The following is a 13,302-nucleotide window of genomic DNA, read 5'->3' as shown; positions in this document are numbered from 1 at the left end:
ACCTGATTCTTCATAGTCAAGACCTGATCCAGTATTATTTCCAAAACCTTAATGGTAGATTGAATAGGATAGCTGAATTTATTTATACACAATGATGTTTTAGTATCAAACGGGCACGGTGAAGATACAAAAAGCTATAAAAAGGAAGAGTCAGACAGAGCAAAAGCTGCGAGCACTGTCCAGCAGCTCTGTGTAGAGATCAGTTCACTCTGCAAGGTGTGTGCCAGCAGCAGGGAGGATGGAAAATTGGCTGGAGCCGCCAGACCCACGAGAAAGAGGGGTGGGCTGGAGCTGTCTGACCCACGAAGGTGGAACATCAGGGAGCTGTGATGGGTGGGGTTCCCCACGGGGACAAACCTTTTCACCACTCAGCGGAGCAGTGAAAAGGTTTGTCCGCATGCCAGCAGTGAACAGATATTGATTTTACCCATTCCTGCAGTTTTACTGCGGTCACCGTGTCATTCTCTATTACTTTACTCTGAGGCTTTTTACTCCACCCGGTTGTAGTTGCAGCATTGTTTGTTAAACGCTCACTCTGTGGTTTTATTCCCTTTTCAACAGTATTTGACTAATTATTGTTACTCTGTTGAAACCCTTATTTTTTGTGATTTAACATTAGTACATGGCGATAAATGTAAAAAAAAAAAAAAGTAATAAATCCGTTTTTACAACCAGATAAAAAGTCTTAGCATATAGGAAAAGCCCACATAAGGATGTGCTAAGGCCACTTTTTATTGCAGCTTAGTAAAAGTACCCTTTATTTACTTCTGAATATTTCAATAGCTACTCTTTCACCTTTAAAGTGTTTAGCATGTTAAGTAGATTAATTAATATTATTTAATTAATTATCTTAGACAGCAGAAAGTGAAAAATGCTAAGCAACAAACCTATTTTGTATGTGTACCTATACATATATTCATATGTGCCTAAATACATATGCACAAAAAATAATAAATGAAGACAAGAGCAAAAACTATCTCCCATACTCTCCATAATATTTAAGAAAAACTCATGGCACATGACGTAGGTCTAGGATTTCAACTGACCAAGACAAGCTAACGTATCACAATTTTGCAACAACTTTGCAACAACTTTGACTAATATATGAAAAAACATCTGAGCAAAGATGTGTCATAAGCTAAAAGCATGGTAAGCACAACAAGCTTAGCTGCATTGTAAATGTCACATCTCTAGCTCATTTGCATGTTATATAACAGGATTGCAAAGATGGCTCTGTATAACAGTGTATTTGTGCATGCAAATGATGCATGTCTTTGCGACCTTAATTCTGACTAAAGCAATGCCAGGTCCAAGATGAAACAGGGTGACCTTTGCAACAAAAAAAGATGCTCTTTCAAATGACAAAGAAAAAAATTAAAAACTACACAGAGCTATCTGCACCCATAAAATGGCAAAACTTTGCATAAAAAGTGACATCACATCTTTGTGTCATCATATTTTTTGCTAGGCAAAGCAAAAAGAAACCAACAGGAACTGCAGTAAAGATGCAAAGCAAAAACCAAAACAAACCTGCAGAAAATGCACAAAGTGCAATAATTTATTCAATAAAAGTCATAAAAACATGTATAAAAGCATCAATAAAATAATTATATCCAAAGATTGGTCCTTGTAATGAAGCATATCGGAACCAGCACGGTTCGTGTTTTGAAAAACACTTCTTTCTCAGGGGTCCATGATGTTCAGTACGTAGAGTATCAGGAACAAACAGGATAAAAATAATTGTACAAAAAGTTTTGAAAAAAAAAAAAAATCAAAACCAAACAGGCAAGAAGCGCTCCCGTTTGAAACACTACACTGAGTAACAGAGTCCAGTTGGCTGCAAAGCCTCCTAGTGCAAATCCTAGACTTATGTCATGGGCCATGACTACTGGGCAGTTATGGCCTGAATCAAAGTACAGGTCAGGAGCAATGAAAAGTCAAAGTAGGCTTTGAATTTCTTACTGTAAAATTTTTCACAGTTTGCTGGACCATGAAAAAGGGAGGCAAGCTCACGTCAGGTTCCAAACTTTGTACAGGAACTTAGTACCACAGGTTGTACTAATCCAAAAAATTTCTGTCTGGCGACAGGTTTTGTTAGACTGCAGCACATGGACAAAGTGGCGGTTTTGTGTTATGCGGAGTGTGGCACTCTGAAAGTGACCTCCATTCAGCTGCCTGTAAGCTTCGAGTCAATAAAGATTCAGCCATGGTTTTTTTGAGAGGCTCTAGGGAACATCAACATAAAATTTTGTTCAATTTGGAGGAGGTTGAACAGGGACCCCCCTGGAAAAAAAAGGGAAAAACAACAAACATTCTCACAACAAATGCTCACTAAATACACAGAACAGATATCCTTTGCACAAGAGGGGGGGGGAAATAAAAAAAGATCTCACAGTGCATAAATACCACCACTCACCTTGAGAATTTTGACAACCACTCTCTCATTGTTTGTGATATTAATAGCCTCAAACACCTCACTGTACTTTCCCCGGCCAAGTTTCCGGACAAGCTGATAATCATCTTGGTTACTGTAGGCAATAAAAGAGAAGGCATGTTACAGGGAAAGCTCACACACTCACTCATTTTTATCATTAACAGAAAAATGTACTTTCTATTCTAAAAATGTTTCCATCAGTGAGAACTTTACAATATCAACAGTTTTATGATAGAATCACAATTAACACCTTAATATCCAAACTTTTCCCGTCATCATAGGTGAGAATCGCTATTCACCATCACTATCTAATTGCTGCATCTTTATACCTGTTGTGCTTTTAAAAGCCGTCTGTTTAGTTTTAACCCACTCTCTTACCCATCTATTACCATTTGATTGCCAAAAGTAGAGCGTACAACAAATATTCTAAACTAAACTAAACTAAACCTTGGGTTTATATACCGCACCATCTCCACGAATGCGGAGCTCGGCACGGTTTACAGGAAGAAGGATGAGAGAGGAACTACAGTTGAGAGATTAAAGAGTTAGGTGTAAAGGGGAAGGTGAGAGGCCTAAGAGGGGGGAAGTGTTACAGTTTTGAGAATAGCCAGGTTTTTAGGTGTTTGCGGAAGAGTTGGAGGGAGCTTGAGGTTCGGAGTGGGGAGGTGAGGTTATTCCAGATCTCAGTGATTCTAAAGGGGAGGGATGACCCAAGTTTGCCTGCATGGGAAATACCTTTTATGGAAGGGAAGGATAGTTTAAAAATATTCTGACAATTGATTTAATTTTTGCTAATATAAAAAATACATTTTCTCCAAAATTCAGCTTCATTCTATGACATTTTTCCACAGCCAATCACAGCATAAAAAAGTATGTCATTTAGGAACTGTTGTAGCACCATATATAAAATGTATTCATTCACAAAAACTGCATTAAAGGCACATTTACAAGAAACCAACAAAAGACAGAAGAGCAATGCTGTGTGTTGTCTAAAGACAGCAATTTATTAGTCACAGATGAGTGGCATCACCCAGTAATACCAACATGGAGCATACAATGCAGTGGTCACAAACAAGTTTACAGACATCCCTAATAAATATACAAGACAGATCTGCTTATAATGGAAGCAAAGAAAGTGTTTTGTATGTCAACCATCTCAAGGAATAGATGCAAGAGGCAAAGTATTTTCCCAGGATTTGGCTCACATTAAATCAGTCAACATTTATTTTCAGAATTATGAACAGCAAAACGCTATATAATGATCTGTAGCACTCTAGTCAATTTACAACCACACTAGAAAAAGTCTGATGGACTGTGTAGAATTGATAGGAAAAGATAATGCCAGGAATATGCCTGGAGTCTACAATGATTTGCAAGTACACCTCAAGAGAAAGAATCCTTTGATCCATTATGGTCACCTGTGTTGCACATTCATCAAACTTAGTTGATGTGAATGGTGACGGGACTAAATCGCGTGAGACAATGGCGCGCAGACAACTGAGCGCAAGGTTGACGGCGCGCTGAAGAAAAGCACTATTTTAAAGGGCCCCGACGGGGTGTGTGTGGGGGGGAACCCCCCCACTTTACTTAACAGACATTGTGCTGGCGTTGTGGGGGGTTTGGGGGGTTGTAACCCCCCACATTATACTTAAAACGGAAATTTTTTCCTAAAAAACAGGCAAAAAGTTCAGTTTCAAGTATAATGAGGGGGGTTACAACCCCCCCAAACTCCCCACAACGCCAGCGCGATGTCTGTTAAGTAAAATAGGGGGGTTCCCCACCAACACCCCCCGTCGGAACCCTTTAAAATAGTGCTTTTCTTCAGCGCGCCGTCAACCTTGCGCTCAGTTGTCGGCACGCCGTTGTCTCGCGCGATTTGTCTATGAACCGATGTAAACCGTATTGATATATGCAACACAATTTGTAAATACTTTGACCTGCTGCAAACTCCCTATACTTGTAATGCTAAGAAATGCAAGGTCATGTATTTGGGCTACAAAACCCCCAAATAGTTTAGGGGATGAAAGACACTTGTGTAAAAAAGAGGAGCAAGACTTGGGTGTGATAGTATGTGGTGATTTTAAGGTGGCCAAACAGGTTGAAAAGATGACGACGAAAGCTATAAAGATGCTAGGGTGCATAGGGAGAGGTATGGTCAGTAGGAAAAGGAGGTATTGATGCCACTGTACAAGACCTCATTTAGAATATAGTGTATGATTCTGGAGACCACACCTTCAAAAAGATATAAACAGGATGGAATTGGCCCAGAGGAAGGTTACTAAAATGGTGGGTGGTCATCATAAATATATTTTTATTGAGAATGGCAAATGGCCCAGACAAGAAATCACAATCAGCAAAATGACAATACATTAAGAACAAGAACAACAATGGAACCTCCCCAAAAGGAGAATCCAGCAGTGAGCAGGCCTGAGTCCATGAAAGAGAGAAACATCGGACCAACCCAGACCCACATCACCCACGACTGGTACAACTTCAGACTAGACCATCAGCCATATTATTTCTATTTAGGAAACCCACCAATCCTCAGACAAATAAGCATCAACCCATACACTCCGATCTGCACAACAGGTGTGGACTTTGGGGTCATTGCAAATTTCTAGGTGGAGGTTGAGTCTCCCAGCATCACTAAGTTAGAGAAGAGTGTGGCACAGTGAGAGATCAATTCGAGCAGCTTGTCCTCCACTGTGCTCCAACTGCCAGGTGGCTGGTATAGTAGCAGCAGGCCTACATCTTTATCTCCCTCGTGATTCTTCAGGGTGCAGATCAAGTACTCCAGGTCTGAGTCTGCCCATTTATCAAGGACGTTTATGGTGAGGAATGACTTGTATATTAGTAGGAGGCCTCTACCTCTTTTGTGTGTTCTCGGTGAGTGTATTATCTTGTATCCTGGAGGGCATAGATCTACCAAGGTTGGTGAGTTTTCATCTGGAATACATGTTTCTGTGATGCAGTTTATGCCGGCACTGCTGTTGGCTATAAGATCATTTATGATTAGGGTTTTGTTGCACTCTATTGGCACTCTATTGGTATGTAGTCTTTGGGAGGCGCTGCTGCAAAGAGCTTAACTTGCTTCAGAATTCTGGTTTTCCTCCTTTGCCTATGATTACTTCAGGCGCTGGGTATGAGGTGTTACTAGTAGGTTGCAGAATGACTTCAGCAGGATTTATCATGGTGCAGGCAAAAGCTGAGTGGTCTAGGATTAGGAGGTGATTTTGTGCCTGGCATGAGGCTCTTTCTCTAGTGCACAGGTGTCAAAGTCGGTCCTCGAGGGCCGGAATCCAGTCGGGTTTTCAGGATTTCCCCAATGAATCTGCATGAGATCTATTTGCATGCACTGCTTTCAATGCATATTCATTGGGGAAATCCAGAAAACCCGACTGGATTCCGGCCCTCGAGGAGGGACTTTGACACCCCTGCTCTAGTGGGATACAAGTTTGGAAGCAGTGCAGTTAAGAACAAGAGCCAGTTCATCTTGCTTGATCCAATTAGTTTATGCTAGTGCTACGTGGAAAACAGCACTGAAAAACTTCTTATACCATACCATTGGATGGCTGAAGTTAGCCCAGTTGAGCTTTCTCCATATATAGCCCTGTGAACCATACATGCAATTTTAAATTGAATTCTATATAGTGTAGTTCTATCAGCAGTGGACTGGCCCTCTCAAATCGGGCCTTATGGAAAATCAGTCTAGCCACTATATCCTGGAGTAGCTGCAATCTCTGAAGTCCTTTCTTTGTGATGTTGCAATATAAAGAGTTGCAATAATCTAGATATGGAAGTAGAACTGCTTTAGTCACTGTCCAAAAACTAGCTGATCTTATCCTTAACTGCCTCAATCTGAAGAAAAATCTTCTGAACAATGCTTGTTTAATTTACAATTTGGTGGTGGTGTGTTTTACCTATGGAACAGAGCAGAGAGAGCCTGGTCTTCAAATAACACTTTAATAGCAACCAAAGATAAATGACATACATAAAAACATCTGGCAAGGCATGGACTCGACACGAACCGTGTTTCAGTTAAACAGCCTGCGTCAGGAATCCTTATTAGTTACAAACCAAAAAATGATAGCCAAGTCCTTAAGAATAAAATTGCAGTAAAACTATAGTGCGCTGTAATCCCTCTTTGTGAAAAGGAACATCAATAAAATGCCGATAGTAAAAGGACACTGTTTAAAATGGCTGATGCCGACTATGTAACAAGTGCACTGTTTTACTGCAATTTTATCCTTACAATACCTGGCTTTCATTTTGGTGGCTCCAGCTTGGCTTTGCAGACTATGGTAAGTAGATTTGATGTGTCTGTACAGTAGTAGTTCTTCAGATAAGTCACTCTTAACATTACCCGTCTCCTCCTCTGCCAATTCCAGACTTCGTTCCTTTCATCTAGCTACCCCCTCTGCCTGGAATAAATTACCTGACCTTGTCCGTCAAGCCCCTTCCCTTGTTTAAAAGCAGACTGAAACCCCACCTTTTTGATATAGCTTTCAATCCCTAACCCTACTCCTCTGCCCTCTAACTTGGCCAGCTGATTAACCATTCCCCTTAACTGTATCCACAAAATCTTGTTTGTCTGTCTTGCCTGTTTAGATTGTAAGCTCTTTCGAGCAGGGACTGTTTTCTTACTCTTTGTGACTTTGTACAGCGCTGCATGCGTCTGGTAGCGCTATAGAAATAATTAATAGTAGTAGTTGCAGCCTTTGACTGAGTGACCATCCATACCTCCTTCCGCTGTGTCCAGTGTCCATGGAGGATCTGGGTCACTTTGCTGTTATGGTGTGGCTCTTGAACGTGCAGCCTTAGAGTACACAAAATATTCTGCTAAGTTTGAGACATTATCCATGGTTTCGGCTTACGCTAAGGCAGGAGTAGGGAACTCTGGTCCTCAAGAGCCATATTCCAATCGGGTTTTCAGGATTTCCCCAATGAATTTGCATTGAAAGCAATGCATACAAATAGATCTCATGCATATTCATTAGGGAAATCTTGAAAACCCGACTGGAATACGTCTCTCGAGGACCGGAGTTCCCTACCCCTGCGCTAAGGCATGGAAGGCCTTTCAACATGGGTGTACCCAGGACAGGTGGACCTTTATTCAGCTCTGATCTCGCTGATTATCACCTTTCTTTAGGCTGGTCTGGATAAAGGTCTCACTGTGGCTTATCTTCGGGTCCAGGTGATCGGGCTCTCTCGTTTTAGATCCCAGGAGCATCAGTCCTTGTTGACATATCATCTTGCTGGCACTAGTTTTTAAAGGGAGACTCTTCATGTCAGTCCACCGGTTAAGACCCATTCCATTCCAGGAACCTTTATCTGGTGCTGTCTCAAACCTGGGATGCCTTCTGTGGGGTTCCACAAGGCTCCCCTCTTTTACCATCACTATTCAATATATGCATGAACGCCTTGGGTAGGCACTTCTTCTCCACACAAGTCCATACTTTTTCTTATGCAGATGATCTCTTTCTTTTCTGTGTAGCCAACGACTCTTTCATGGATACATTGCAACACATCTGTTCTGATTGAGGATCTAAGTACATGGTTACAGCGGAACTTCCTTCTTTTCAATTTTACTCAACTTTGCTCAGCACAATTTTACAATTCAACCGCTTTGAGTTAAACTTAGGACAAAAATTATTTTTAAGACGTCTGAAGTGATGAATGTGTTATATATTATATATTTATTTATATATATTTACTATTTATAATATTTATAGACCGCTTAATATCTAAGCGGTTTCCAGCAACAAACATTCATAAAATTAACCGTAAAACATATTAACAACAATCTCTATTATCCCATTTTATACAGTGACAGTATGTTAAATAGTTGAGGAAGAAATTTCATTCTCATTACATGTAGGCATCAACAAACAATTGTGTCTTTAATAACTTAAAGTTAGCACAATTGTGCATAATCTTAGATGTCCAGATAAGTTATTCCATAAAAATACCCGATCAATACAAAACATTTTCTTGTATATTTTTAAAAACCTGCAGTTGGAAAGGATTTCGGGTGCTAAACCTCTCTGCTAAACTTCCATAAAAGAGCAGCCATTTTATGAAGGCACACAGAACATGTTAAAATCATTCACCACGGGAGATGCCACTATAGCAGTGGTCTCAAATTTAAACCCTTTGCAGGGCCACATTTTGGATATGTAAGTACTTGGAGGGCCTCAGAAAAAAATAGTCAATGTCTTATTAAAGAAATGACAATTTTGCATGAGGTAAAACTCTTTATAGTTTAAAAAACTTTCCTTTTGGCTAAGTCTTAATAATAATATTGTAATTTATAGCTAAAGAGACATATGATCAAGAAACTGTTTTGTTTTACTTTTGTGATTATGATAAACATACCGAGGGCCTCAAAATAGTACCTGGCGGGCCACATGTGGCCCCCAGGACATAAGTTTGAGACCACTGCAATATAGTAAAATAAGAGAATTTCTAACCAATCCAGATATTTGACTGGCTTACTAATAAGTTCAAGCTCATTTTGTACCACGTATTATAACATTTTTGAAAAATTACATTCCAGCCTCTGAGATGCTAAAGCAGACATCGGACAATGCAGAATTCACATACATAGAACAGTATCAGTAGAACGCTATGCTCCCCTTTTACTAAGTTATGGTAGAGATTTCTACCATGGCCCCAGAGAGCTAAATGCTCAGACGCTCATAGAATTCCTATGAGCACTGGAGCATTTAGCGCCCTGGGCTGTGGCAGAAATCTCTGTAAATATGTTAAGCGATTATGTTCCAGGTCAGAGCATAAAGATTTAAATAATAAAAAATAAGGGGGGGGGGGGGGATTCCTTAAGAGAGATTTCCACCATAGGACACGCCTATGATTAAATGGACCAGGAGAAGTAATTATTACAGAATCCTTAATAAGAACAAAGAAAACCACAAATGAGTTCATACGTGAAATCAGCACAGGTAGTGTCTATTAGAGGACTACTGTCATACTAATTCACTTATTACCAGCCAATCCAAGTAAACCTTTCCTTTGAAACACTATATATAAAGTGTATCTATATATAGTATACTGTATACTCATACCAACATGTCCCCCCAAAAAAAAATTAAAAAAAAAAAAAAAAGTGAACCAAAAATAGAAAACTAAATTCCCCAATCATACATACATAAAAGAAAATTATAATTTTAAACATCCTCTCATCCCTGGTCAATTCTCACCCCTCACTTCAAACAAACAGTAAGTACCAACAGAACTGCTTCCAAAATGTAAGGTCAACAGTAAACGATTCCAAAGAACTAGCTTTGCACGAAGAGCACAGCCCTAGTAGAACCTTATTTTGCAGCTCCACAGAAAGAATTATCACCAAATCTTTATGCTCTGACCTGGAACATAATCGCTTAATATATTTACAGACCAAAAAGTTTTAACTGACCAGAAAACTTTGAAGGGAATAACTCTCAGGGGGGAAATGTATCAGAAGATTTTCTTTATTTTACAGCAGGCAGGCTGTAAAACAAAAAGATGAGGTCATTGTGTAACTCGGATGGCCTGTGATTTCCTATCAACAGTTAGCTCACAGTAGCTCTTTCAATGCACATTACAAGCAAACCCCCTAAGCTTCCATGGAAACAAAATGAGCATTCTACCATACAGCTCAGCAATTTTTTAAATAACAAATTCCCATAACTGAATGATGAGTAAGAAGATAAAATGGATCCTGCATTTGATACATATCAAGTGCTATGGGTTGCAAGATACAGATTTGTTTTTTTAAATATCTGCAGGCCCTAATTACGAGGATTTGATGGATTGGGCAGGGATGGAACTTAAGACCACCCAATTGAATTGCATTAGGAAATTTGAGGGGTATGACAGAAGGATGATAGGAAAGTATTAAAAACATTATATAATCAGGTGTACTACTTCTTCCTTCCAAATTACAGTACAGAAATGGGCTTGGAATTTGGAGAAATGTTCTATGGAAGAATTTGTGGTTAGTATATGCATGCCATATGGTTAGTTAGAACATGGCGGGGAAGATCAGCTGGTTTGTCCAAAATGTACAAATGCATGTGGAATTTATATACAGTACTTTGCTATATCTGCAAATTCTCCCAAAAGCAAACAGTTCTGAGTAAGGTTATACGTATATTGTAGGCAAATATATACCAAAACCTTTAGGAGATGAGACTTCTGAATTTTATTGAGGATCTTGAACTTCAGTCTACTGATCATAAATTGTTTGTAAAGCCTGTATTGTATCAATGTGATTTTTTGGGAGGCCTGTAACAGATCCATTCAGCTCTGCCAGAAATTACACAACGGGAAAATCAGATACACTATTAGGGATGGTGCATTTATCCACACATCACACTGGAGACAGAGCCATTCAAATTTCCACAGGTTTGGAGCCTCTTTTTGGGACTGCTGATCATGTGGTATCTTAGTACACTTTTTAATTCTTCCCAGTCTTTAAAACAGAAAAAACACACACACAACAGTAGAGTGTCTATCATGGGGCGATGTTAAAAGGAAAAGGAGATAGGCTGGGGAAGGTAAAAAGCACAAGTATGTTCAGGAATGAGGGATGTTGGGGGGAAAAATCCCCAACAAAAAGAGAGAGAATGTTCCATTAAACAACGGCAGCCATATTGCTCAAGTTTATTTTCAAGTGTTATTACATGGCTATATTTTACACTTTTAATAAATATGGAAACCACAGAAGATGTTTTCTGATTCTGAACTATGCATTCTTAAAGAGCAAGCCTGGTTTAAACACCAATATGAACATACGGAAACAGCAGATCAAATCTTAACCAGGTAAGGAAATGCCTTGGTCTTCCATGAAAGAAATTAATAGAGAAGATTAATGCATATGAAGTGGAGGAAAACATTTAATATGCATACTATACAAAAAAATTCTGCTTTTCTTGGGGTCTCTGTTTCAGATTTCCACAACCACAATGGGGAAATGTACACTTCTCCCTCCATATTTGCAGTTTCAGCAATCGTGGTTTCGATTATTCACGGTTTTTTAGCTTGCTGGCTCCTCTCCCCCCCCCCAATTACATCAGCTTGCATAGAGAAATCGCCGATTCCAAGCATTTACAGAGAAAAATCGCTGATTCCCAGCACTTTCGTCACCGTGTTTTGCCTCTCCTTCAGGAACAGGCCATTGCTCCCATCATGTTATTCGCGGCTTCACATATTCACGGTGGTTTTGAATAGAAAACAGCGAATAACATATGAAAGTTATTCGCGATTTTTTTTCTGTATTTGTGGGTCTGTTAATTCCCTATCACAGCGAATACGGAGGAAGAAGTGTACATTTAAAACAAATCTAATTCTGTTTAGCTTCATATCTAGATATTAAAATTACATGACAATGTTCTCCCCAGAAAATTTTTCCAGCTTGGTGGCATGAAAAAGTAGCTGGGTGGGGCGAGACAGGGAGATTTGGTGGTGGGGAAAATTAAATGTGCACTATTTTTATTAGTTAATTATTATTCATTATTTTCCAATGCTCAGGTATTGTTGGCTGTTTCCTTTTAGCCTCGATCACAATTTAGGCGAAGCATAAAAAGGTGGTTACAGCACAAGTAGTGAATTATGTGCTGACAAAGCAGCATTATCAACATCAGATGTTGATAATGTTGCTTTGTTCAGCATGTTATTCAGTGTGGAGAGGCCCAGGATGCAGGAGGGAGGCGGGGGTGAGTCAGTCGGCCCTAAAATTTGCAATTTTTTCCATATTGGCGGGCAGGCTCTGCCCCTAACTCCAGCAAATATTGAGGGAGAAGTGTACTATGGGATGTATACTTGCTTGTCCAGGTGATTTGCTGCTCTTTAGCTTGTCAAATTGCCTCATTACATCTTCCAGGTTTTCAGAGATTTGTTTCAGTTCCTATGCCGAACTACAGGGGCCCAAGGAACAAGTGAAAATAGAGGGCAAAAAGAAGGAAAAACAGCAGGAACTAGAAGGACATGCAGAAATGAGGAAGCCGGCTGAGGACGAAGAAAACACACCACGGGAAAGGGAAGAACAAAATGGAACTCAGGGGCTGGTAGCCCAGGAGGGGGACGACAAGAGAATCAAACCACAAGGAAACAAAGCAGAGCAAATAAAAAACCGAAACTTAAATTGCTTGTACACCAATGCAAGGAGTCTACGGACCAAAATGGGAGAGCTAGAAGTCATGGCCAACAAAGAGGTCCTAGATATAATTGGAATCACAGAAACATGGTGGTCTGAGGACAACAAATGAGACGTAGTACTACCAGGTATAAACTCTATAGGAAAGACAGGACGTGCAAGAAGGGTGGAGGAATAGCACTATACATAAAAGACTCCATTCACTCGACCAGGATGGATACGGCGACGAGGGCAGAAGGTTTGGAATCACTATGGGTTAAGTTACCAGGAAGAAAGGGAGCTGACACCAAATTGGGACTTTACTATCGCCCACCTGGACAGCCAGAAGCAAGCGACAATGACCTAGAAGTAGAATTGAGGCAGGAATGCAAAAGCGGAAGGGTGACAGTTATGGGGGATTTCAACCACCCTGGGATAGATTGGAGTATTAGACACTCCAGCAGCGCGAGGGAGACCAAGTTCCTAGAGGCTGTGAGAGATTGCTTCATGGAACAGCTGGTCAAGGAACCAACACGCAAAGATGCCACTCTCAACCAAATCCTCAACAGACTAGGGGGACCCACAAAGGAGGTGGTAGTAGTAGGGCCACTAGGAAACAGCGATCACAACATGATCCAGTACAAATTAGAAATAGGAACATCAAAAGTGAAGAGAACCACAACGACAGCACTCAACTTTAAAAAAGGGAACTACGATGCTATGAGGAAAATGGTGA

At 40.1% G+C, this 13,302-nt stretch overlaps 1 protein-coding gene across 1 annotated transcript in view; it reads right to left on the bottom strand.

Moving 5' to 3' along the window:
• CSNK2A2 (casein kinase 2 alpha 2) overlaps nt 1–13,302 on the bottom strand; it is a 238,713-nt gene that overhangs the window by 185,089 nt on the left and 40,322 nt on the right. Inside the window, 1 exon segment of the mRNA XM_033940919.1 lies at nt 2,417–2,528. Within this exon segment, the coding sequence (XP_033796810.1) occupies nt 2,417–2,528 (112 nt within the window).

Source organism: Geotrypetes seraphini, chromosome 4 (genome assembly GCF_902459505.1).
Source record: "Geotrypetes seraphini chromosome 4, aGeoSer1.1, whole genome shotgun sequence".
NCBI classification, from domain to species: Eukaryota; Metazoa; Chordata; class Amphibia; order Gymnophiona; family Dermophiidae; genus Geotrypetes; species Geotrypetes seraphini.
This window is presented reverse-complemented; position numbering and strand designations above follow the sequence as displayed.